This window comes from Mytilus californianus, unplaced genomic scaffold (genome assembly GCF_021869535.1).
Source record: "Mytilus californianus isolate M0D057914Y unplaced genomic scaffold, xbMytCali1.0.p SCAF_10, whole genome shotgun sequence".
In the NCBI taxonomy this organism is placed as follows: Eukaryota; Metazoa; Mollusca; class Bivalvia; order Mytilida; family Mytilidae; genus Mytilus; species Mytilus californianus.
The window spans coordinates 45,651,955-45,679,190 of record NW_026262582.1 but is presented as its reverse complement, the minus strand read 5'-3'; the positions used below and the strand labels follow the sequence as shown (position 1 = coordinate 45,679,190).

The 27,236-nt window shown below is 32.0% G+C and overlaps 2 protein-coding genes across 3 annotated transcripts in view; one reads left to right on the top strand and one right to left on the bottom strand.

Annotated features, from left to right (window-relative positions):
* The window catches only part of LOC127718226 (ankyrin-3-like), a 35,990-nt gene extending 30,050 nt beyond the window's left edge, over nucleotides 1–5,940 (top strand). For both annotated transcript variants that reach the window (XM_052224207.1, XM_052224206.1), the window contains exons 21-24: nucleotides 1,583–1,662; nucleotides 2,977–3,191; nucleotides 4,507–4,625; nucleotides 5,623–5,940. In XM_052224207.1, coding sequence (XP_052080167.1) covers nucleotides 1,583–1,662; nucleotides 2,977–3,191; nucleotides 4,507–4,625; nucleotides 5,623–5,794 — 586 coding nt within the window. In that variant the 3' untranslated portion in view covers nucleotides 5,795–5,940. The remainder of the gene's footprint in view (nucleotides 1–1,582; nucleotides 1,663–2,976; nucleotides 3,192–4,506; nucleotides 4,626–5,622) is intronic.
* A 3,076-nt stretch (nucleotides 5,941–9,016) lies between these two features.
* Nucleotides 9,017–24,317, bottom strand: LOC127718239 (uncharacterized). The gene is made up of 7 exons (XM_052224232.1): nucleotides 24,190–24,317; nucleotides 21,884–21,973; nucleotides 20,712–20,965; nucleotides 19,535–19,751; nucleotides 18,226–18,375; nucleotides 13,222–13,350; nucleotides 9,017–12,345 (listed from the first exon to the last, which is right to left on the bottom strand). The coding sequence occupies exons 2-7, from the start codon at nucleotides 21,954–21,956 to the stop codon at nucleotides 12,239–12,241; spliced, it is 930 nt and encodes a 309-aa protein (XP_052080192.1). The 5' UTR covers nucleotides 21,957–21,973; nucleotides 24,190–24,317; the 3' UTR covers nucleotides 9,017–12,238.
* Between the last annotated feature and the right edge of the window lie 2,919 nt (nucleotides 24,318–27,236).

Sequence of the window (27,236 nt, the reverse complement as noted above, 5' to 3'; positions counted from 1 at the left end):
AACACCACACCACTAAACAAATTAAAAATCTATAGTGAGATGTGTGTCTAAGATGTTTATAAAATATGTTATTTAAACGGACAGTGACTGTGCCAAAATATAATCATTACCTATACTTGTATACTTTTTAAGGTCTTTCCCCTACGTTGGGAAAGACCTTATTGATTTTCTGATGTTTTTTCTTTTTATTCTTCCAACATTTTATTTTGCATGGCCTTCCCCCCTTTTTACTGAAGTTATCATAACCAAATTTGGACCATAGATAGACCTGATCATGAAGTATAACCAGGTGACGTTTTTTATTTATGGACATGGCACCCCTCTTTGTTTTTAAAGATATCATGACCTTATTTGGACAATAGGTCAATTTCACCATGCAGAATTACCATATGAGGCTGCTTAGGATTTTATCATCCCCTTTTAGAGTTATATCCCCTTGAAACAATTTCTTTTATTTGCATATATCTTAAAAATTGTTAAGATAGAATCGATCTAAAAATGGCAACATGTACAGGAACAGATGGCAATGTTAATAAACATAAACAATTATTTTGTTATGAACCCTAATAAGAGTATTTCCCTTGAATTATTATACATAATTTTTGAAAAATTATATTTCAAAAACTGGAAGTCGTAGGGACATGGTATCTTCACCAATAATCTTTAGTTCATGCAAACTTTCATTTGCACCCAAAAGGTCATAGAGTGCATAAAGTTTTTTAAGTTTAAATTTCAAGCTTGACTGTTAAGAAAATGATAAGAGAAAGCTGCATACATACAGCATATAAAATGTTCCTCTCGAAGAGCTCTACATTTTATACAAAAGACCCAAAACTGTCCAACCATCTTTTCAAAAGTTACGACGAGATAATTCTTCAAAGTATAGTTTTTTGTGTATATCTTTGAAAAGGTAACAGATATCAACCTACTATAAGCTTAAAAAAATGATCAGTATTGTAACCTTGACCATGTGACGTTTTGAAAGGTCAAGTGGTCCTGAGTTGAACGGTGGTAGTCCCATGTCTCTACGACTTTTGGTTTACAAGTTCAGTATTGCATCATATATTGAATTATTCATTGTGCCCTCAATGAGCTACGGAATTGCCCCAATTTTATTTTTGACAGTGTTGTACTTCATCTGCAGATCATCTAACACTTAGCAGATTTGAGATATCTGTTGTCATTTTAGAGATATTGCATTATGAAATTTTGAGAGGGGGGCAAACATTTCTGAATCAACAACAGCTAGCCACCAGAAATTTTCAGAAATTTGAGAGTTTAACATGGTTATATGTTGAAATAAATACCAAATATCAAATGAAAAGTGGTAAAGAGTACATTACAAATATCAGACTTTTAAGGGAAAGACCTTTCAATTGTTTTACAACCAATTGAGATACTAGTTATATACTTTATTTCATTTTATCTTTCAAACATACTTCATTGATAATAATGCTTTGAAATTCAGAATCGAACATAAAGGAATAAATATTAACTGTAATATATTTTTGCTTTTGCATTTCTCATTTCAATATTTAGAATGGCCATATTTTTCTGATCTTTTCTAACCTGAACATTGTAGATCTGAGGTGGCAGAGCACAGAAAAGTTGAGACTTTACTACAAGATATTAGTCGACCATCAGGACTTTTCATTTATCATGGTATTTACACTTAAGTTTAAAAAGATCACTGCTCCTTATGTACCTGGCTTTTGCAGAAACCAGTCACATGATTAATGATAACAATTCTTTGAGGTTTTATAATTCAGTAAAGCCAGAATGCAAATGTCCATTTCGGTAAAAATAAATATGATAATAAACATGCTTTGAGAATTAAAAAAGTACAAATATGTGTGTTAAAAATCATGTCTATACCAAAAAAATTGGTTACTGAGCTGATGATAACCTTTGGGAAATTATGACAAGTATGTCTATGAATATAAGAATATGTGGTATGATAGCCAATAAGACACCTATCCATCAGAGACCAAATGATATGGGAATAAGCAAAACTCATACCTTGTATAGAATAAATTATCAAAGGATCTAATGTAAAAACAATTCAAACGAGAAAATCAAAGGCTTGATTTATGTAAAAACAATTCAAACGAGAAAATCAAAGGCTTGATTTATGTAAAAACACTCAAGAAAAGCACTGCTCATACATGTACCATATTTTTTTATCACCCTCTTTTAAAATTTGCTGTGTCCCTTTGTTTGTTCATTCTTATATTCTCAACTGTTCCATAAGTAACTAGACTTCAATGAAATTATCAATTTTTTTGCCAAAACTTTTCTTTTACTTGATACATTTAACTTGATTTTGCTAAATTGAATATAAATATGTATACTTTATATGAATATGAAATAGAAGAGAGGCAACTATAGTTTACTGATGTTCAAATCTCATAAATCCATTAAGGATGTTCTCTCCTCTTGTTTTTGAATTTTTGTCAGATATTCGGAATCCTCTGGTTTTATCCATCTAGTACCCATTAAAAATTTAGCCCATTAAGCCCTACTTTTCTTTTCATAATTTTATTACATATAGTTTTAAAAGTCATATTTGAAAATATTATAAAAACCTTGTTATTTTTTCATAGTTTTTGAAAGAAAATGCTGCCAATATTAATTTTAAGAAAAATCTAGAGAGAATCATTTCCCGCCAAATTTTCAATGGCTTATATCTCAAAAACAAGCACACGGACCTATCATTTTTTTCTTCTTTTTAAGTTCCGTTATAAATATACTATCAATTCATAACAGTCTTTTAAAAAGCTTGTTATTTTGAAACAGAGTAGCAAACATCCTTAAGAAGATACAAATCAAGGTAAAAAACAAATACAGAGGGAATTGCTTGAACTTCAAAAGGAGCGAGACCATGTGTTTCAGCAGAGTAATTGTCTCATTTTATGAATGCATCACCTGCCATGTGAATCCACACTAATAAACTATATTATTTTTGTTTGATAACAGATGGATTCATCAATCATGTATGTGCTGTTAATTCCATGGATGGTTCAACTACACTGCATAATTGTTTACTCAAGGGAGATAACTTCAGAATTATGGAGCTGTTACTAAAAATAGATCCTAATGATATGACTGTTAACCTTCAAAACAGCTCAGGACTAACCCCTTTACATTTAGCCTGCCAGTTAGAAAGAAGAAAATGTGCAGAAATTCTTGTTGTAAGTAAACTGTTTGTATTTGTTAAGTTGACAATATGACATTTGATAAGTAAACAACATGACATTTGATAAGTTGACAACATGACATTTCATAAGTTGACAACATGATATTTGATAAGTTGACAACATGACATTTGATAAGTTAACAACATGACATTTGATAAGTTAACAACATGACATTTGATAAGTTGATAGCATGATATTTGAAAAGTTGATAGCATGATATTTGAAAAGTTAACAACATGACATTTGATAAGTTGACAACATGACATTTGATAAGTTAACAACATGACATTTGATAAGTTGACAGTATTTGGTTTCAACAAAGTTTGGATGGTCCTTTCCTTACTTTTTGTATGAATTCAGGATTTATGAGTGATATGTTGCTATTAAAAATAGTTTTTGATTATCAATTGATTGATTTTAATGCCATGAAAATAATTGGCTGGATCAAACAAAAGACTTAATGATTGGTATCTGTTGCTTTTCAACCAGGCACTTGGTATTTCGGAGAAGAGACTAGTTAGATCAAAGATAGCATTGTGACTTAAGGTGGTACCCAACACCTTGACTAATATTAATTTGGCTCGTTTAATTTTCATAAAATTTTGACAAAATGTTTACTTTGACCCTTTGACAAAAATATAAAAATTTCAAAAAATTTGAACCAACCACTTTATCAGAAAAATTTCTTTGGTTATATAGCAATTTGACAAACACTAATTTTGATCATTGAGAAGCTTAATATTTCCTTAACAATACAATGTAATTAAAACGTTTAGCTGATTTTTACAGAGTTATCTCCCTGTAGTGTTAGGTACCACTTTAAACAAAAATATGTCTTCCTACGGACTGTTACATTGTGACTAAATACACTCATCATTGATACCAGGATTGGAAATTGATAAGACTGTCGTACAAGTGAGAGGTTTAGCACTATAAAACCAGGTGTTCAATCCACCATTTTCTACATTTGAAAATGCCTGTACCAAGTCAGGAATATGACAGTTGTTGTCCATTCGTTTGATGTGTTTTGTCATTTGATTTTGCCATGTGATTAGGGACTTTCCGATTGAATTTTCCTCGGAGTTCAGTATTTTTGTGATTTTACTTTGTACGCACATTTCCTCTACAAAATACTGAGCTAGCAAATTGAAATTCCAAAGCAGCCTTTTGGTCTAATACAAATCAGGGGTTTCTCATATTTGATTAATATATCAATAAAACAAAACAAAAAACAAAAAAACAAACTAAAGAAAAAACCAAGTATTTTGTGATAACATTATATACATACATGTATTATCCTTTGTTGCAGAATTGTCCTGAAACTGATTTAAATATTCCGACATTGGATGGAAAACTGGCTGAAGAGATGACCAATAACAAAAACATTATCAAAATAGTTCAGAGGGGCAGACGGGGACATCCTGTCAGGTAAGATAGCATACTATTGACCAATTAAATTATTGTCATACCTTGAAGGAAAATCAAGCAAGACATAAAGATCTTACATTCCTTCTGAGCCATCATTGAAATTAAAGTTCTTAGATAACTTTGTTAAACATTAATGGAATTTTATGAAACATGGACAGAAACTTCATCATGACCAAAAAACAGTATTTAGAACAAAATTTTAAATATTTTATTAAAATTTTATGATTTTAATTAATGAATTGACCTATTTATTTCATTTATTATTTAGATGCAGTCTTGGGTTAAAGTTTTTAGACATAATTTTCTTGCTTTAAAACTTTTTGATCCAGAGGTAGTATATATATATATATATATATATATCAATCTAGTATGACAATTTTCCATTTGCCAACAGTGGAATATTTTTATCCAATACAGAGTCCTAGGTCTGTGTGGACATTTGAAAAGAAAAGAATTTTATGCTATGCACTTGTTTGGCAGAATCATTAAGGATATAATTGTTGTACGTGTAAATAGTTCAAATACATGTGACCCCTTATAAGGCAATTTTGATTCGTTTTTAATTGATGTCATCCTAGAATTTGGTAAGTTCATTAATACCATGTTATCAATTCTATTATCTGCCTGACAGTCACCTCCTGTTTGACACCACCACATATTTGTTCATTGCCACTGAGGTTACAAGATTTGATTGTTTTCCTGGCTTGAAATGACTTGAAAGATTTCATAGTTGGTCTGGTGCTTAGCATTAGCAAGTTGTTCTGAAAGTTAGGGTATACTTTTTGTGTTCCTGTTGCTCGCCAGGTTTCTATGTTGTCTTTTGTAGACTGTAGTTTGTTCTTTTGTCATTTTTGGGTTTTTTGCGATGGGGTAATCAGTTTTATCTTTAATTTACGAGTTTGAATATCACTTTGTTATCTTGCGCCTTACTTTTACATGACATTGCATGCAAGTTTTGTTTTCAGGTTTAAAGTGTCTTATATTTTTATGTTTTCAGATCTAAGCCATCTTCAAAATCTCGTTCCTCTTCTGTCACAAATGCTTCAATATATACACAGCCATTCCATTCAGAAGCACAATCTACCATCAATTTGGAGAAAGTTCATTCCCGATTCGAAGCCATGAAGCTTAATTTGCATAAACATTCACACCAGGAACAAACTTCATAATTATCTGAACTCGATTGCATTTATTTTGTATTTTGTATTCAACTGTTGTAAAATTGTTTTGTTAAATATCAGTACTTGGACAATTCGTGCAAGTTTTTATTCATGCAAATTATTTACATTAATAAAGAAATTGTTTTGTTATGTTATTATATTGCATTTGTTATCAGTTGATGCACATAAACATATCTTAAATAAATAAATACAATACTATTTTGATTAATGCTTCAGATATTAAAATGAAATAACTTGATTAATTTCTAGTCGTGTAGCATTATCCATTATGATAAGACCACTATTGAAAAAAATATGTAGGTGAATAAATTCCTAATTGTGAGATCACTAAATTTGACATATCATTGTTTCATGAAGGCTGCCACTTGTTAATTAGAATCTACTTTCTCATCTGAAATACCCGCCTTTACCCCTGTAACACCGCTAGAGCAAATAAGACCAGATTTCAGTTATTGACTGTTAACATAATGCAAATGGCTATTGTGAACTTATGCTTGTTAATTTTGTCTGTCTTTCCTCTGGTATCTTTTCACATTTTCAAAGCTGTTTCTCATATCTAAATATCTAAGTACAAATTGCAAGATGAATTAAGTTTCAGATAATAACTTTGTCAAGTCATGGAAGTATTATAATGATAGGAACTACAACCATTTATAAGCACTTATTATTAACCAAGGTAGCGCTGTAGAAAAGATATGGAATCTGTCTAATAAGTACAGTATCGTTAATTTCTTTTGTGACTATCTGTGATGCCGTGGTCATATATTGACCAGAGATACTTCTAATCAATCACATGGTTTTTATCAAGACAGGTTATAACATCAATACCTGTCGGAAACACCTTTGCTTATTTTAATTGTTTCGGTTGACCTTTAGCCGTAAACAACTTATTTAAAACAATCCACTGATGCATAAAAAATGAAAATTGGCCCAGAATTATTTATACTACAACGTTTTAAAACAGTGACTGACAATATTTTATTTTTTCAGAGGTTAAGTTTAAATCGTTATAAAGGTGTGTTCCGGTTTTTGCCGAGTCACAAAAATTTTCTTGATATAAAAAGACATTGTGGAAAATCTAGTAATATATATAGTTAAGGGCCAGGATGAGCCAGGAAAGTAGAAATTTTCAGTTGAAAATTCGAAAATTAATCGATCAAGTGCTCAATAACACGTTTGAAGACGGGTCGTAGTAGTTCCTGCTAATATAATACTTCCATGGTCCAACATTAATGGAATTTTAAGAAACTTACGCATAAGCCTCATAATAATATTGTTTTTGTATGTAAATCGTACTACTACTAGTGTCTTGTAAAAGAATTAGGAATGAATGAGCACTCAGATAATTCCACATACAAACCCATATCATTTGACAATTCCACCATTCCCCTTGTCAAATTGAAAAATCGTCTAAAAGGAATAATCCACAATGCTTTTCAATATAAAAATGGTAGCATACGCTATACATTTATTGTTTTGGGATACTATACGGCATATTTTGTTAATAGTGAACAAAAAGGTAAACATGCTACACCGAGGAACAAGTGATCAGTATTCTGGAGTTTCTTATTGACAACATATTTGTTGAATTTGGAGGTAGACTTTTTCAACAAATTGTCGGCATTCCTATGGGAACGAACTATGCGCCTCTCCTTGCCGACCTCTTCTTATTTTCATACATTTGGTCAAAAAACAAGAAGACCAAAGAAGCCAGATCATTTAATTTTACATTCAGATATATTGATGATGTTCTTTCCATTAACAATCCAAAGTTTTCTGATTGGGTTCCATTAATATATCCTCCAGAACTAGAAATTAAAGAAACAACAGACACGGCTTCCTCCGCCTCATTTTTAGACTTATACCTCGGATTTGACATAAGTGGCCATCTCAGTACCAGAATCTATGACAAACGAGACGATTTTAATTTTGAAATTGTCAATTTCCCCCACCTTAGTAGCAATATACCAACTTCACCTGCATATGGGATATACATTTCCCAACTCATTCGGTATTCAAGAGCTTGCAGCTGCTAAAACCCTTCACGGAGACCCTCGCTCAAGTGTGCGCTTTAATAAATACTGAGGATTGGTATGTACACGACGTCATAGTTTATTACTTTGAATTTGAAATTTAATAGACAGTAATAAAATAACATTCTTATGTTGTACTGTAACACCACTGTCCCAGGTTAGGGGAGGGTTGGGATCCCGCTAACATGTCTAATCCCGCCACATTCGATTTGTAAGCCAAGTCAGGAGCCTGTAATTCAGTGGTTGTCGTTTGTTGATTTGATATATATATGTTTTTCGTTCATTTTTTTGTACATAAATTAGGCCGTTAGTTTTCTCGTTTGAATTGCTTTACATTTGTCATTTTGGGCCTTTTATAGCTGACTATGCGGTATGGGCTTTGCTCATTGTTGAAGGCCGTACGGTGTCATTTGGTCTCTTGTGAAGAATTGTCTCATTGGCAATCATACCAAATCTTCTTTTTTATATTCAGTATAATAAATTAAATAACACATCTGAGAGGGTGATAGAGCAGATTGTTACCCCTCGAAAAGACATTGTCAACCTTGGCTTCGCCTCAGTTGACAATGTTTTCTCGGGGTAACAATCTGCTCTATCACCCTCTCAGATATGTGTTATTTATATACTTTTATTTGTCTTTGTATATTATTAACCTTTACTGTGTTGTCCATTATTAATAACATTCTTTGGGCGTGGCTCGATACTTGTACATCCCGCCATTGTGGTCATTTTTTGCATTCTTGTCTTTCATTTTTGCTTATGTGCTTTGTCTATATGCCATTTTGTTTTTCTTTGTTTTCATATTTGTTTGTTTTTATAGTGATTAAGATAATAAAACAACGTTGACTGCTGTACCCGAATTTTTGACATTCTTACCTATAAATAGTATGTCTGTTTGTTTTGTTCACCCAATGTTGTCAATATAATGGAATTTTATACGACTGTCATACAAGTGAGAGGTTTAGCTAGCAATAAAACTAGGTTTAATCCACCATTTTCTACATAAGGAAATGCCTGTACCAAGTCAGGAATATGACAGTTGTTTTCCATTCGTTTGATGTGTTTGAGCATTTGATTTTGCCATTTGATAAAGGACTTTCCGTTTTGAATTATCCTTGGAGTTCGGTATTTTTGTTATTTTCCTTTTCATCATGCTCAAAAGACAGTATCTAGAACACAATTTTTAAATATTTTATTTTAATGAATGGACCTGGTTATTTTAGTTAATAAGAGCCAGTCTGCCAGAAAACCATGCAAAATCATAAAAATTGTCCAAATGGGATGTCGGAACTTTTGAAATATTTTTATTTTTTTGATATCTTATATAAAAAGGAAAAGTAAAAATATATCTTAGATTTTGTTGCATCGTGTCTATTTTTTGAAACAGCTTCATTTGCATAAATGCCTGAAAATCACTATTAAACATACTAGTGAAAAATTATTGCAAGATGTTCAAATTTGCATCTAACTTTCCTATATTTCGATAATTTTCTGAATTATTTAAATTCTAATAAAAACACATTAACTCTAAGCTATGAATTAACTTAAAACCTGAATTACATGAAATTACTGCATGACACATTTTACATAAATAATGTCATTATTTTTATGTATTATGCCAAAAATCTCTGGAATAGGGACACAAAACAGTCACAGTTGTTCTATGAGTGATCTCCCCATATTTACATTCTCCGTTGTGAAAACAATGTTACCATTAGTTGTCTGTCTTGGAAAAGGGGAACAAGAAATGGGACTTCTCATATTTACTGGTATTTCTTGTGGAAAATAATCAAATTACGACAATGACACACTCACAATACCTTTTTCATAATGAAATAAGAACACACATATACATTTTATTGGACTGTAGTGTCTGGAAAGAAGTCAAAGTGAACCCAGACAGTTTACTTATTTTCAAACCGCACTGGATTTTTTGACATTGATACTAAATGCTAGATTGCTTGAGTTAAACATAGGCCAGCAACACAGAGACTATTTTTGGCATTTATTGGAGAGGAAACTTAAGTGAACTGAATTGTTGCTACCTAAAACCTGAGACATACTATATTGATTAGTATATTAGTCCAAGATCTTAGTGAAGAAATACAATGAATTATTCAGATGAGTTAAATGCCACAAATAAGTGTAAAGACAGTTATCATATAACAAACTGTCATTTGGAAAGAAATATGAACCTAATCTTTAAACTGGATGTTATTAAAAAAAATCAGGTCAATAGTTACAAGTCACGTGTATGACTCTATAATAATTGGTCAAATATAAAGAAAAATAAACTTGATCGATTACACAACTGCATTTCAACATTAAATCAATATTTGTAAGCAAAACACAAATCAAATCATTTTGGCCTTTTGCTAAATATATTATAAAATATCCCTATGTTTGGTTAAATATTCTAGACAAACACGTATTTCAGCCTTTCAATAGAACTATAAACAGCTATATCATGTTTAGTAGGGGAATTTACGAATACCACCAATCATGAAACTGCAAGAATGCGGACGTTTAGAATAATAATGGCTAAATTTATTCCTCCTTTGTTCTTTTTATTTGTTAGTTAAACGCATTGTGTAAAAATAGAGTAAGTACTTAAGAATGAAATAGAAAATTTCTTCAAAATTGACAAATATTTCATTGTGACTGAGAAAAAATAAAGAATTGTGGAATAATTGCCAATGAGTATACACAAAAAGCAATGAATGTTCAAAATCATCACACTGTATAACATGCTCACTTAAGTTTAAAGCCTGATACAAAATTTAAGGAAGCTCGTGTTTATAATACTCCAGAGAAAAATGCGACGGAAATTTCATTCGACAAAGGGATGGACAGACAAGGAAAGACAAGGTTTAAACAATGTACCCCTCCTTATACATATGGCCGAAAAATTAAGAAAACAGGCAAGATAAAAGTTATTTAGCCTAAAAAGGTGTTTCCCTATATGCGAACAAATCATGAAAAATCTCTTCTTGTATCTTTATTTCTATTTTGAATCTTGATTTTTTTCTACAATTTTTCGTTATTTTATATAGCAATTATACTACGGTTACGATTCCAAGTTTCAAACTGAAAACTTCGAAAGTTTTCAATGTCGACAGTTTAAATTTTTACACGAACAGAAAGCAAAAAAACATGTACAATTCACTTGTTTGCGGACAAATTGTTGATTCAACTTAGGAATTGGCAAATTTGCATTTTAATTTTAGGGCACGTATAATCCTGTTGTAATGGCTGTCGTCATGATAAGGCAATATGGCCACTATGCAAATTAGCAAAGTACCATAAATTTTGTCATATGGTAAGTGGGGATATAAAAATAACATACGTACAGACAGACAGAAATAAGAACATATGCTCATAGCACACCATGCTTTGTTATTATTTTTCTATGTAGTATTATGTAGACTATCGTGTCTTTTCATCTGTTTTTCGTTTTTTTACTATGGGGTTGTCAATTTCTTTTGGAATGATGAGTTTTAAATGTCCTTTTAATATATTTCGCCTGTTTTAAGAAGGCCAAATCAATACAAAATTTAAGGACAGTTATAACCATACAAATCCAAAAAATTATGCCAAACCCGTTTTGAAAGCAATCTATGCATTGAGGTCGACAAACCTTGGAACCTATTACATGGCCAAAGATTCCGAAAACAACTTTCGACTGAATGTATTCTTTAAGATTACACTCATTAAAAACAGACAACATTAGGGTCAATTGAAAAATGTAGATAGGACGGGCAATAATAAAAAAAGTACACATGCAACTAAAAACAAACAAAACGAAACACATAAAATATTTTTGAATTCGATCGGCTAGATACTAAACACAACAGTTTCTGATCCACAAATTGCTTTCAGTATGTTAATCTGAGTTCAAGTTCAAGTCGCATTCAATCAAGTCCAGTTCGATGGAAAGAGAACGGTAACGTGGGAACACTAAGTAGAACATTTGGTAATATTCTAAACAAATTTTGAAAATACACACTAATTGATGATGTCACCACTGCAGTTATCTTTAATCAATTCAAGTTTAAAATCTCTGTCGTACAAGTGGGAAGTTTAACTAGCTATGAAACCAGGTTCAACCCACCATTGTCTACGAAAATGCCTGTAGCAAGTCAGGAATATGGCAGTTGTTTTTCACTTGTTCCGTTGATTGATAGCGGTATGATTTTGTCAGTTTTTATGGACATGCCCTCTTTTTAAATTTGCCTTGGAGTTCTGTATTTTTGTTATACTTTTTTTTCGCAAATATTGATAAACATTCATAGGGGTTTTATGTACAGTCTGGAAAATATATTAAATATGCAGTTATAATTGATTTTTCTTATTATAAGCAATTCATGTTTCTTCTCTAGATCTTCGGATGTCTGCCGTTTTAGCTGTCGCACTGAAGAAGAGGAGCTGTATCTGGATCTTTTAAGCCCTTCACTGTTTCCCATTTATTCTCTGAATCAGATGAGGTGTAATCAGTTGCCATAGAAACTATAAAGACATATAAGAAAGACATGCATAACTCGACATACATCTATACTATAAATAAATCAGTAATTTAGTAATCTAAATTGAAAAAAAGAGAAACAATAAATAATCGATTTATTTAAGTGTGGTTGTATTCTATGTTATTTTGTAAATATACTCATACCAACCAGTCAACTGCAAAATTCCAGATGGAAAAACCATTATGGTAGATGAACCTATATATGAAAACTCGTCGATTCTCTGATTTCTGAGTCATTTTTTGGGCATGTTGGGGGATAAAAACTTCTTTAACTTCATTTATACTGTTTAATTGCTCAGAAGTAACATTTCTACGATGAGACCAGAGCAGTGTTGTGCAACAATATTACAGATATATCTTAACATTCAAAATAATGTTTATATTTTGCAATATATTTTGCGGTTCTAATTTTAATGCATCAGTTGCTATTAATGCATATTCACATGTTTCAGTGAACTGATGTTTGCAAGAATTGTGTTAGTTATACGAGTTAAAAGAATTATAGGGGAGGGTTGAGATCTCTCAAAACATGTTAAACCCCGCCACATTGTTGCACTTGTCTCAAGTCAGACACCTCTGGCCTTCGTTAGTCTTGTGTGTTTCCTTTGTATGTTTCGGAGTTTAGTGTGGCATCTATTACGCTGAAGTAGTATAATACATTATTGTTTAAGGGCTGAGTTGAAGGTCGGGTTATTGAATCTTTGACACATTCCCCGTTTTCATTCACTATTATATTTTGTCACCATAAATATAATCTGTATCTCAATTAAATATCCAGCTCAGAACTTGAATGGTGTAAATTTCCATTACACCATATATACGTTTTATTGGGAAGTTTACACCATTCTAGGTATGTATACCTTTTTCAAATTGATCTTCTTTCTGTTCTTTACGTTTTTGTCGACTACATAGTACGCAGGAACACAACAATATACCAGCTACAGCACATTCCGCTGAGAAACCTTGGGCTAATCCCTCTGTCATTAACTCTGAAAATATTTTAAATGGCATTACACAGTACTGTTCCATTTGCTTTGACAATCATTTAGATTTTTACAGTTTGAATTGCAAATAAGCAGAAATTCAAATTTTATCAAATATCCAGGCAATAATTCTTTATCTCTATTACGAAACGATTGTGTTTAGTTAATTTCGTATCTAGAAACATATCCTTTTTTCATTTTTTTTTTCAATTCAAATATGTTTGTCATTAATAAAGAATTGAAAGCTTCTTTTTATATTTTCATTTGAGTGTAAAATCATTGACCAAAGCAAAGTTTGTACGCTTAAAATGTGCGCATGATCAACGCCTTTACAACCCTATACAATTATAAAAAGAAGATTCAATTCTTATAATTACATTTTTATGCTACAACCATGAAATTAAGAGTTGTATCAAGATTTTCGTTTGTTTTTCTATGCATTTTTTTAATATGCCACTGATAACAGGTGCAGTCATAGCTGCAATTGGATTGTTGTCATACAAGCAGAATCACGGATTCTTATAAAACATACATGTAAGTAATTATTAACGATTTTGTTATAAATACCGAATAATAAGATATTTGTTTAGTAGACAACAGCTAGAAAAATAACCAAAATATTTTCATCGAAGAAAATTGTTTTTTGATTGTTGCACAGACATTTATTGGATTATTTGTTACCTTTTCAATTAAAATGTTTTGTTAATTTTTGTCAGAATATGGTTTATGATTTGTTCAGTAAAAAACTGGCCTTTGTTTATCCTGCAGTCGCAGACAGTACATTAATGGAATGTTAGAATACTACATGTACAGCACGATCCTGAACAAGACAAATGCCACATGCGGATCAGATGCAAGTTTATGAAAGAGTATAACAAAACTACCAAACTCCAAGGTAAATCAAAAAGGGAAGTCTATAAAAACTGACAAAATCAAACATTGTCAACCAACAAAACGAGTGAAAAACATCTGTAATATTCCTGACTTGGTACAGGTCTTTTCTGAAGGAAATGGTGGGTTTAACCTGGTTTTTTAGCAAGCTTATCATCTCATTTATATGAAGTTTGTTTATGATTCCGTTATATGACTAAATTGGGTTATCTTTTTTATTGGTCGAGACAAAATTCAACTATATCGTATTTTTAAACGAAATTCGTTTGCAAGAATGATATCTTAACATCCAAACAAAAATCTGTGTTACAATAAGTACTAACTGTTCATTCGTGCTATCTAGCTTTTCTCTCTCATATGACGCATAATTTAAAAATGTGTTTCTAAATGCCATATGTTATGAATTCAAACCAGACTCCTCATTATACTGCTATTTTTTTTTCATTTAATGACCTTTTTCTTGTTTAATCTTAGATCTCAAATAAACTTGAAAAAGACTGGCAATTTGACATTCAAACTTATAGTTCGAAAAAAAACCACAAATGCCATTGCAAAAAACGAAAAGCGGCCAAAAGACGCTCGTGTCGTCTACATAAGACTCATCAGTGACGCTCGAATCAACAAAGTTAAAAAGGCCAAATAAAGTACGAAGTTGAGGCGCATTCAGGAAGCAAATTTCTGAAAGTTTTTTTTTCATATACAGCTAAGGTCATCTATTCCTAAGGAAGAAAATCGGCTGTTTTCTGCTCTTTTGTTTCAGAATGTAACCAACTACGGTTAATGTCTTTATTCGTACCCCAGATGTAAACAACTATGGTTACTGTCATTATTCGTACCCCAGATGTAAACAACTATGGTTACTGTCATTATTCGTACCCCAGATGTAAACAACTATTGTTAATGTCATTGTTCGTACCCCAGATGTAAACAACTATGGTTAATGTCATTGTTCGTACCCCAGATGTAAACAACTATGGTAAATGTCATTGTTCGTACCCCAGATGTAAACAACTATGGTTAATGTCATTATTCGTACTCCAGATGTAAACAACTATGGTTAATGTCATTGTTCGTACCCCAGATGTAAACAACTATGGTTACTGTCTTTGTTCGTACCCCAGATGTAAACAACTATGGTTAATGTCATTATTCGTACCCCAGATGTAAACAACTATGGTCAATGTCATTATTCGTACCCCAGATGTAAACAACTATGGTTACTGTCTTTGTTCGTACCCCAGATGTAAACAACTATGGTTAATGTCATTATTCGTACCCCAGATGTAAACAACTATGGTTAATGTCATTGTTCGTACCCCAGATGTAAACAACTATGGTTAATGTCATTATTCGTACCCCAGATGTAAACAACTATGGTTACTGTCTTTGTTCGTACCCCAGATGTAAACAACTATGGTTACTGTCTTTGTTCGTACCCCAGATGTAAACAACTATGGTTAATGTCATTGTTCGTACCCCAGATGTAAACAACTATGGTTACTCTCTTTGTTCGTACCCCAGATGTAAACAACTATGGTTAATGTCATTGTTCGTACCCCAGATGTAAACAACTATGGTTAACGTCATTATTCGTACCCCAGATGTAAACAACTATGGTTAATATGTCATTGTTCGTACCCCAGATGTAAACAACTATGGTTACTGTCTTTGTTCGTACCCAGATGTAAACAACTATGGTTAATGTCATTATTCGTACCCCAGATGTAAACAACTATGGTTAATGTCATTATTCGTACCCCAGATGTAAACAACTATGGTTAATGTCATTGTTCGTACCCCAGATGTAAACAACTATGGTTAATGTCATTGTTCGTACCCCAGATGTAAACAACTATGGTTAATGTCATTGTTCGTGCCCCAGATGTAAACAACTATGGTTAATATGTCATTGTTCGTACCCCAGATGTAAACAACTATGGTTACTGTCTTTGTTCGTACCCCAGATGTAAACAACTATGGTTAATGTCATTATTCCTACCCCAGATGTAAACAACTATGGTTAATATGTCATTGTTCGTACCCCAGATGTAAACAACTATGGTTAATGTCATTGTTCGTACCCCAGATGTAAACAACTATGGTTAATGTCATTGTTCGTACCCCAGATGTAAACAACTATGGTTACTGTCATTATTCGTACCCCATATGTAAACAACTATGGTTACTGTCATTGTTCGTACCCCAGATGTAAACAACTATGGTTACTGTCATTATTCGTACCCCAGATGTAAACAACTATGGTTACTGTCATTGTTCGTACCCCAGATGTAAACAACTATGGTTAATGTCATTATTAATACCCCAGATGTAAACAACTATGGTTACTGTCATTATTCGTACCCCAGATGTAAACAACTATGGTTACTGTCATTGTTCGTACCCCAGATGTAAACAACTATGGTTAATGTCATTATGCGTACCCCAGATGTAAACAACTATGGTTAATGTCATTATTCGTACCCCAGATGTAAACAACTATGGTTAATATCATTGTTCGTACCCCAGATGTAAACAACTATGGTTAATGTCATTGTTCGTACCCCAGATGTAAACAACTATGGTTAATGTCATTGTTCGTACCCCAGATGTAAACAACTATGGTTAATATGTCATTGTTCGTTCCCCAGATGTAAACAACTATGGTTACTGTCTTTGTTCGTACCCCAGATGTAAACAACTATGGTTAATGTCATTATTCGTACCCCAGATGTAAACAACTATGGTTACTGTCTTTGTTCGTACCCCAGATGTAAACAACTATGGTTAATGTCATTATTCGTACCCCAGATGTAAACAACTAGGGTTACTGTCTTTGTTCGTACCCCAGATGTAAACAACTATGGTTAATGTCATTATTCGTACCCCAGATGTAAACAACTTTGGTTACTGTCTTTGTTCGTACCCCAGATGTAAACAACTATGGTTAATGTTATTATTCGTACCCCAGATGTAAACAACTATGGTTAATGTCATTGTTCTTACCCCAGATGTAAACAACTATGGTTAATGTCATTATTCGTACCCCAGATGTAAACAACTATGGTTAATGTCATTATTCGTACCCCAGATGTAAACAACTATGGTTAATATCATTATTCGTACCCCAGATGTAAACAACTATGGTTAATGTCATTGTTCGTACCCCAGAAGTAAACAGCTATGGTTAATATGTCATTGTTCGTATCCCAGATGTAAACAACTATGGTTAATGTCATTGTTCGTACCCCAGATGTAAACGACTATGGTTAATATCATTGTTCGTACCCCAGATGTAAACAACTATGGTTAATGTCATTGTTCGTATACCCAGATGTAAACAACTATGGTTAATGTCATTATTCGTACCCCAGATGTAAACAACTATGGTTAATGTCATTGTTCGTACCACAGATGTAAACAACTATGGTTAATGTCATTATTCGTACCCCAGATGTAAACAACTATGGTTAATGTCATTGTTCGTACCCCGGATGTAAACAACTATGGTTAATATGTCATTGTTCGTACCCCAGATGTAAACAAATATGGTTTATGCCATTGTTCGTACCCCAGATGAAAACAACTTGATTTAATGATTTTTACTGGTTCGGACGTTTAATGCGAATCAAATCGTTTTGGTCTACACTTTTTGAAAATTTTACCCAGAATGCATTCGATTCTGAGTTCACATGTTTTCGATTGTTTTTCATTTATCTCAAAGTTTGTCTAATAAGAAATAACCGAAAAGCAAAACAATGTATATTCTTAGTTGAACGATTGGTTGAATAACTGTTTGACGATCACTGCACAGCAATTTGAGCTTATTCAGGATAAAAACAAATTAAACAATAAGCAATTAAATAGGATATACACAGAGTGTCAAATAAACATTCGGTACAAGTAAAATTTTCATACGACAAATATCTATGTGATCAGGTGTCCGTTCCCTAAATCTAGTTTTTCGGAATTAAAGGGAAAAACAAAACTCACTCGAGTAACTTGGTCTGTATGTGGGACATGTGCAGCAGTATCTTCCTGTTAGGCGTTTCCTACGGCGACAATAGATACACAAATAGATTCCTACTCCTGTGAGAACACACATGCCAACAATGCCACCTGTTATTCCACCAATCAAGCCATCTGAATGAGATATAAGTGCTCTATGAACTTAGTCTTAACAGTTGATGGCATTGCAGTCACTCAATGCCATCGTCACATGCACTTGTGCGAGTGTAAGAACTTATCAAGTAAAATATTTTTGGTGGTATTAAGATAATGAAAGGACTTTTTTCGATTTAGTGAAGTTGTAAGAAGGCCAAAAAAAAAACAACTGAAGTTTTTAATTTTTCATGAACATGATCAATGTGTAGAGAGATTGAAATGTTTTAATAACAATGTGCCTATAGGTTGTAGTCTTGTAATTGACTGCTTCATAGGCTATATGCAAAACAACTGATCATTTGAAAATAAATTACAATAAAATGCTACATAGAATTTTTTTTCATGTACATATCATGTATGTATTAATGTGAAATTATGATTAAATGGGAAAAAAGTGCCTCATGCCACGAAGAATAAAAAGTTATGAAACCCTGAAGTCAAAATTACTCTTTTCTACTCTCTGTTTGAAGTTGTTACTAGTCCGCACCACTTCTAGTTAACATCATATCCTTCCACTTTCCTGATTTGATATCCCAGGAAAGATGCAACATTTTATAAAAATCTAAAAAGATGTTTCAATTCAGCATAAAATTTTAATCAAACAGAAAAAAATGGACTACTTCATTTCAATCTATGTTTTCATATGCTCCGGAAACTGGAGTTGTAATACAAGACTGGTACCTAATACAGTAAAGACATTCTTAACAAAAAAACCAATTCTTCATTTTGTTTTCATTGGGTAGCCATATTTGAACCTAAAAATGCCATTAAAAGAATTGTTCTTTTAAAATTGAAAATCACATATGCTGCCATAATCTAATTCAACCTCGAACTGTTGTGCTTGATATCTTTTTATACTTCTGCATGCATGGTTTCTTGCATAAAGAAATACCTATGCAGGTTTCAGTCTTGTATTTGTAATTGTAATTCAAGACTGGTACCTTTAGACCGGGCGTTCGGTTACTTGATGATAATGTTGTTTTATGCAAAATTTTAATTTTCTTTTTTCCCCAATTATTTTGTAGTCTTATAATAAATATATTATTATTATTATTATTATTATTATTATTATTATTATTATTATTATAATCATACCCATTAGATAACCAAAGTACATAATAGAAATAAAAGTACTTACAATTGTATTCCCATTTTGTTTCAATTTGAAAACTAAAAGTATCATTTAGTTTGTCTGGAATCAATTCCTGTTGTTTTCTGTCATCATATCTGTTATAACCATTATTCTCTAGTTTTGATTTTTTTAGTTCAAATGAAACATGATTTGCATCGACTAAACATCGTGAAAACATTCTGTTATTGCCATATGAGTTGCCTGAACAGCCTTCTCCTAATATCTTAAAATAAGGAAAAGGATACCAAAACGTGGACAAGGTAGAAGACCTACTTGCAGTAGAAAACGAATATAACAATTAGAAAGATTTATAAATGCGCATTTGCCAGTTCTGTCTTTTAAACATAATTTCAAAGTGTTATTTTGACAAAAGAAAAATGTTAGAAAGGAGCAAACGATTTCCTACATATTTTTTTTTATGTTAGTGTACAGTATTATGATGCATTAAGACAAGAGATAGATTAAATTAGTATCACAACCGTGTCGCATATTCTGGTCTGCTTAGAGACATCTCGTCGTCGCTGCAGTTTTAATAAGTTAGATGTGTAGATAATTGATACTTTAATACGACACAGACTTGCCTATAAAATGAAGAACACGATACTTATATACATTTACAGTGATATCATATACAGATGTCTAGTCTAAGAAATGATTCCGTTTAACGAACTATGTGTCGAGAAAATGATTGTCAAAATTATTTGATTAGCCATAATATCTTTTTTCCGCCCTCCATCATGAACCCAATGACGTAAAACATTTCCCCTAGCCTTACACATCCAAACATATAAATACATATTCAACCGTTCATTTTAATTGAATTTTGTGACGTCATGACGTGTTGTTTTAAAGGTTAAAAATTATTTTTATCGACATATCATTTTTAAATTAATGATATGTAGTTATACGGACTTCGTCCTCTTTCAAAGTAAAACTCATCTCATATAATAGAACCAATTTTAGATTAAATAAATAATGTTACGCAAAAGAATAACTGATTATAAGACTTCATAGAATAATGCCCGCCTCGGTGGTCTCGTGGAAGCGTGTACGAATCGAGTGCGAGAGGTCGTGGGTCAAACTAAAGACCTAGTTATAGTAAAGACTGGTATATTTATCTGATTGTTTTTTATTTTCCTACCCTTTCTTTACGTTTGCTTTGTACCTGTACAATATATATTACCTGCTCATTATTGTAGTCATAGTTGTAGTAGTCAGACCAATACTTCTTGAAGTTAACTTTACTCTGACATTTTGGGCTACTGTAATAAAGTTCTTTCATGCACATTGTATATGAATAGAAAGCAGATTTTGGAGTTGTGAACGACATTTGTCTACATTCCGGGCTGCCGAAATTCCCTTCAAACTTCATGTAAACCATGGTATTTTCGTCAACAAGATATGGATCAGAAACACATGAATCAGTTGGAAATGAATCTAATAAAATATAAAAAGTTAATATTCAACTTGAAAGGCATACGTATGATTGGACAAAGATAAATTAGGTCCCAGTACTTAAAATCTTTCAATCCTTTATGGGTGGATTTTACATAGATAAATAAAATCGTATAACAAAAAAGCAATGCATGAGTTTGTTAAGTTTTACGATGCCTTTTTGTGCTTCTTTGCTACATTTTTTTGTTTTATAGTGATTAAGATGATAACACAATGTTGACTGCTGTACCCCTATTTTTGACATTTTTACCTATTGTGTCTGTTTGTTTTGTTCACGCAACGTTGTCAATATAATGGAATTTGATGCGACTGTCATACAAGTGAGAGGTTTAGCTAGCTATAAAACCAGATTCAATCCACCATTTTCTACATAAGAAAATGCCTGTACCAAGTCAGGAATATGACAGTTGTTATCCACTCGTTTGATGTGTTTGAGCTTTTAATTTTGCCATTTGATTAGGGACTTTCCTTTTTGAATTTTCCTTGGTGTTCAGTATTTTTGTGATTTCACTTTATACGTTTGATTAGACACAGATAAATTAGATACATTTAACATTATGTCATATTTTATTGGATCATCAAACCAAAGACAGGCGAAAGATACCAAAAGGGACATTTAAACTCATAAATGAACGAATTTTATTTTGTGTTCAATCAATGTTAGTTTAAACATATTTATTGATAGTGGATTGTGAAGCAAGTTATAACAATCAATATTAATCCCTTTCCACTTTGCTGTCGTGCGTGTTCATTAATCTATTTATTCCTTTCAGTTAAAATTTTACTTAATGTAGACTTAACAGGTAGCAACATTCATTTGACGTCAAATTTTACTATCAGTACTAAATTTACAGAAGATGCGACAAATAATCAGAAAGGAGAAAACATAAATAAACATACATGTCACTGGGGTTTTTCCATGGCAGATATGGACTGATACCACCAACATCATGGCCAATGCTGCAGCTGACATTTTCAATGATTCGCTCTCTATGAGTAAAAAATAAAAACTGTATTCCAAAAGTTTTCAAAATTCCTTTAACTACATTACACATTATCTGTAGTGTGTATGTACTCTATTTCATATGCATAAACCGAGATTTTTTTCAATTTAAACAAAATATCTAATCTATAAAAGATTTTAGGACATTTTTACAGTTTTTACTCCTGTAAATTCAGATATTATTGCGATGTTTCTATTACTGCGAATAATGTTACTTGGTGATTATGGTAATAAAAGGAAATCACAATCCGAAATCTGACATAAATAGTTTTATGCATCTTTTCCTGGTATCGCAAAAACTATTATTACATTTTTATCTGTCATGTCGAAATTGCAAAAATAAGTACAGGCAATAATTTCTGAATTTGCAGTATTTAGATATTTCAACCCAGGTTATTAACAATCTTAATAAAATTGAGAATGGAAATGGGGAATGTGTCAAAGAGACAACAACCCGACCATAGAGCAGACAACAGCCGAAGGCCACCAATGGGTCTTCAATGCAGCGAGAAACTCCCGCAACCGGAGGCGTCCTTCAGCTGGCCCCTAAACAAATATGTAACACTACATGTACATGCTGCTTTCTATCTGTGAATAGTATTACATAAAAAGTACTCTTAATGTGACTGAAAATCGCTTGATTTAATGAAATGTCTTTAAAAGATAGAAATATTTGTCATCACGGCGAATAAAAATATCAGTATTCGTAACTAAAACGCAGTTGATGGGTCAAGTACTGATTGATGATTGATTAGTGTTAAAAGCCATTTTCAGCACTATTGTGCTATTTTGTGGCGGTCAGTTTTTATTGGTGGTGGAAACCAGAGTGATAAAAGAGAACCACCGACCTGCGGTTGGAAAACTGACAATCCTAATCAATCAAGATTGGAGTCGACCGCACCTGCCACGTACGGGATTCAAACTCAAAACCTCAGTGATGATAGGCTAGTGGTACAAGAGTTCGACTACTTAGACCACATGGCCAGCTAGGTACCTTGAAAAGTACTATTAGTTTATGTGTCCGACTACTTCAATACTAGATGATTGACTTACATTATGTTTGTAATACATGTACCTGTTTTAAAATTAACTATTATTTTATTATTTGAATAACTGATAAGCTGTATGTGAGTATCATTTAACCTCTTTTATTATTCATCTCTACTAAATATGTTTTAGTGAACAAAGCTCATTTAAGTATGCAGCAATTGGCTCCTTTTGTAATCAGTGTCTACTTTGAAGTTGTTTCAATGAACTTATACTTCATCTGGATATAAAATATTACTACAAATCGGAAAAGAACAAAACCCAGCTGTGTTTGTGAAATTGATAGAAGACTTGTAGGAACATTCTAGTTTTAGAATTTTTCATTTCTACTTTGACTGTCTTATTGCCAACTGGACATTCTTAGATCGAACTTGGAAGTGATGAATAACAATTTGGCAGTGAGAAATATAAAGTTGGAACTCAGAAATATCAAATGTGAACTCAGAAATGTTAACCTAAAAACTGAGAAATGTTAACTTAGAGTCAATAAATGCATTAGACATTTTAAATGAGATATTTTAACAATAAAATGTCATTACCGATAATTCGTAGTTATGTGTATTTGTGTTATGTGTATAAAACTTCTGGATTTTGTGACAGAAGTATGGGTATGTTCATATCAACAACAACATTTATAATCCCACCTTATGTTCATGTATAAAAATAAGAAGCTGTGGTATGATTGCCAATGAGACGACTCTCCAAATAAGATCAAATGACACAGAAATTAACGACTTTAGGCCTTCAACAATGAGTAAAACCCATACCGCATAGTCAGCTATAAAAGGCCCCGAAATTAAAAATGTAAAACAATTCAAACGAGAAAACTAACATCCTGATTTATGTACAAAATAATGAACGAAAAAGTATGATTTGAAGACTAGAAGACCAATATTTAGACGACTAATAGTTTATTCAGATATTTATGTCATGTCAAATAAGTGTTTTGGTATAAATCAATTTGATTCAGGTAACTATTCTGAAAATTTCACACAAGATAACGCAGCCTCGAAATCAACCGGCTGGTATATTTTATCTTTACCTGTATGACTGTGTACATATCATCAATATATACTAATCAGTTTCTTATAACTACGATAAATAAGAAAGTTCTGACAATAATATAACTAATAAGAAATCATTACAGCCACCTTACCTTAAATTATATTTAAAATCGAATTTTCTACTTTTGCCTGTACCTTTGGTATACATGTAACGTACAAAACCACTACGTAAAAATGTAAATACAAGATATCAAATTATCAACGATATCGTATAGTACACGTATAGTTTGTTTATTGAAAGTTAAAAATAACTATGATACAGATAACAGTCACTATTATAAAGTGTTATTCAGTTAATACGCATGGCGATGATGAAGAGAATTGTTCGTCTATCTATTAGAGGTTGCGAAAGTGTCCGAGGATAAATAGAATAATCAAGTTAACAAATATATACAATATATTCATATAACATGTTTCTTGTTAATTTTCATGCTACTGTTATACAATGTTTGAAAAAACCATGACAGTTGACAACTTATTTTCGATGCTTTTAAACAATTCTTTTTAGATTATTGTTTCACTGATTTAATATCCATTGTAACAAATCTGCTTTTTTATGACTCGTGTCTCTTCAAACATTTCTACCTCGGTCATGTTATTTGTATAGTAAAATCACGGAACCTGCATTTTTCTACTTAATTTTTTTATTCATAATAAAAAAGGACATGCTTTGTTCAATTTCTTAATGTTATATTATTTCCACTTATGGGGAAAAATAGACGAACTACATATAATAGTAACTTACGCCTGGCAGATTGAAACTACTGTTTGTCATACATTGAACAATCAGTGTATGCGTGACAAGGGTTAAGCAAGGGGAATTTTCATAACTATAGATTGAGATTACCCCAGTGAATATTGATGAATTATAGTATACATGTAATATAGGGAATAATGTTAAACGCTATATTTATATATAATAATGAAATTTGCAAAACATTTTTAACCATGTTTATCCTTAAATCTAGTTCTATAAGGTCAATTTGTTCCGTTACATTTTCTTTACATGTAAACAATATATTCCGCTGCATTTTATCAAATATTATACTATATGAGGATATGAAAACATTTTTTAGGTCCCGTAAGTTCAAAAACCACAAAAATATTCTACAATAAATCTATATAACAACAACCTTCAGATCTTGACAGGACCTTGATATGTTAGACATCAGTATTCATAAAATTTTATTGATTTGCATTACTAATGTACCTTAATTTCAACTTCTTGCAGTCACTGCAAAACTTCCTAAAAATGCCACTTTTCCTATAGGTTTACACACATGGACGACTTTATATTATAACTTATGACAAAAGTGATGATTTAAACTTTCCAATTGCAAAATTCCCGTTTCTCAGCAGTAATATACATTCTGTCTCGTCAATACGAATCTCATTAAAACGTTATCATCTTGTATATTCACTCTGTATATACTTTATCAACAAAGATGCGCTCCTTACACAAAAACTGCTCTAACCGTGTTTCGAGCAAGAACGACAGCAGTTGACACTCAATTAGTTTTACCGTCACCATCACGAATCTGTTGACTGATATGATGTATCTGTTTTTCAACTCATTGTTTACTGTCTAAGATCTTCCGATACCAGACAAATGATCAGTTCATTAATTTGGCCTATAGTTTCCTTGTTCCGATTGACTCAGTGTCAATACGAATGGCAGCTTATGCGTGCATGCCAGGAGACGCTCATCTTGTCAACACATCTGTGTCTCCTTAATCGAATTATGAGATTTGAATATTGGTTGACTACTGTCGCCTATATTTGAACATATTATAATAACATAACATTTACAATATGATGTCTTATTAAAATATGTTAATATTTTCATGAAACATTCTTGATAATGTTTTTTTCTATTTTACCAAAGACTTTGCATAGAATAGCAATGTTATGTTGAATATGTGAATTGCTATGTGTTTATGAAAGCATTAGCAATTAAAACGTTTGAGCTGAAGTGCGTATATTAAAGAATTCTATTTACTATTTTTAATAAAACAAACAAAACATTGAATAAATTTATCGCCATCGTAAATTTGTTCATCGTTACAGTGTCTCGAATCACATTTCAAGGATAATAAAGGTCACCTCATGCCAACCTGACAATATAAATAATGGTGTCATACTCATGACATTTATCTTGATAATTCTGGATTATTTGATAAACATTTGGCAATCATACCACATCTTCTAATTTTTATATGATAAGGCGCATCTGCTTGTTTTCTACACAGCACACAAACTGGTATTTTGGAAACTTTACATCCAGGACATAATGTAAAATTGAGAATATAAATGGAGAATGTGTCAAAGAGACAACAACCCGACAAAAGAGCAGAAAACAGCTGAAGGCAACTAATGGGTGTTCAACACAGCGAGTGAATAAACTAAAATTAAAAAAAAAACAAAAACGAACAAGACTAATAAAGGCCAGAGGCTCCTGACTTGGGAAAGGCGCATAAATGCGACGGGGTTAAATATGTTTGGTGAGATCTCAACCCTCCTCCTATACCTCTAGCCAACGAAGAATAAACAAACAATATGTATAGTAAACTCATTCTAAAAGAATTCCGAGTCCGATGTCAGAATATGTAACAAAAGAAACTAAGCAAAATGTCAATGATACATAAATTAACAAATGACTACTAGCAGTTACTGACATGCCAGCTCAACTAAACTGATTGAAAGATTATGTCTCCATCATATGAAAATCAAGCACAATTTAGTTTAGTGTCATATCATCGTAAAATATATGAGAAAAACATAACCTGTATCATGACTACAACTGGCTTTAGAATAAATGTGTTTATTTCCGATGCAAAGACCTGTACATTTATATGCGTAACCGTTGTTGTGTAACATTTTATTTTGACAGAATGTTATTATTTATGGCACAATTTTCAACAAGAGTAAAAACTTAAAACAGTGTCAATTACACTGCATATGTTACACATAGTGAAAAACAAGGTCTCTTCAGTAAATTTTGAGTCCCTTAATATTTGTCAGGGATTTCTTGTATTGGATAGTGTAAATATACACCTTAATCATAAACGAATTTGAATAAAATATCACTGTTATATTCAACATTTTCCGTTCTTGTCATTGTATAGACTTGATGGACTGA

Coding starts and splice junctions, on each gene's coding strand:
- LOC127718239 (XM_052224232.1), bottom strand. CDS start 21,956: ATGTCAGCTGCAGCATTGGCCATGATGTTGGTGGTATCAGTCCATATC. Junction 13,351..18,225: donor ATACAGACCAAGTTACTCGA/GTGAGTTTTGTT, acceptor AAATATTTTCAG/AGTTAATGACAGAGGGATTA. Junction 12,346..13,221: donor AGAAGATCAATTTGAAAAAG/GTATACATACCT, acceptor ATGTCTTTATAG/TTTCTATGGCAACTGATTAC.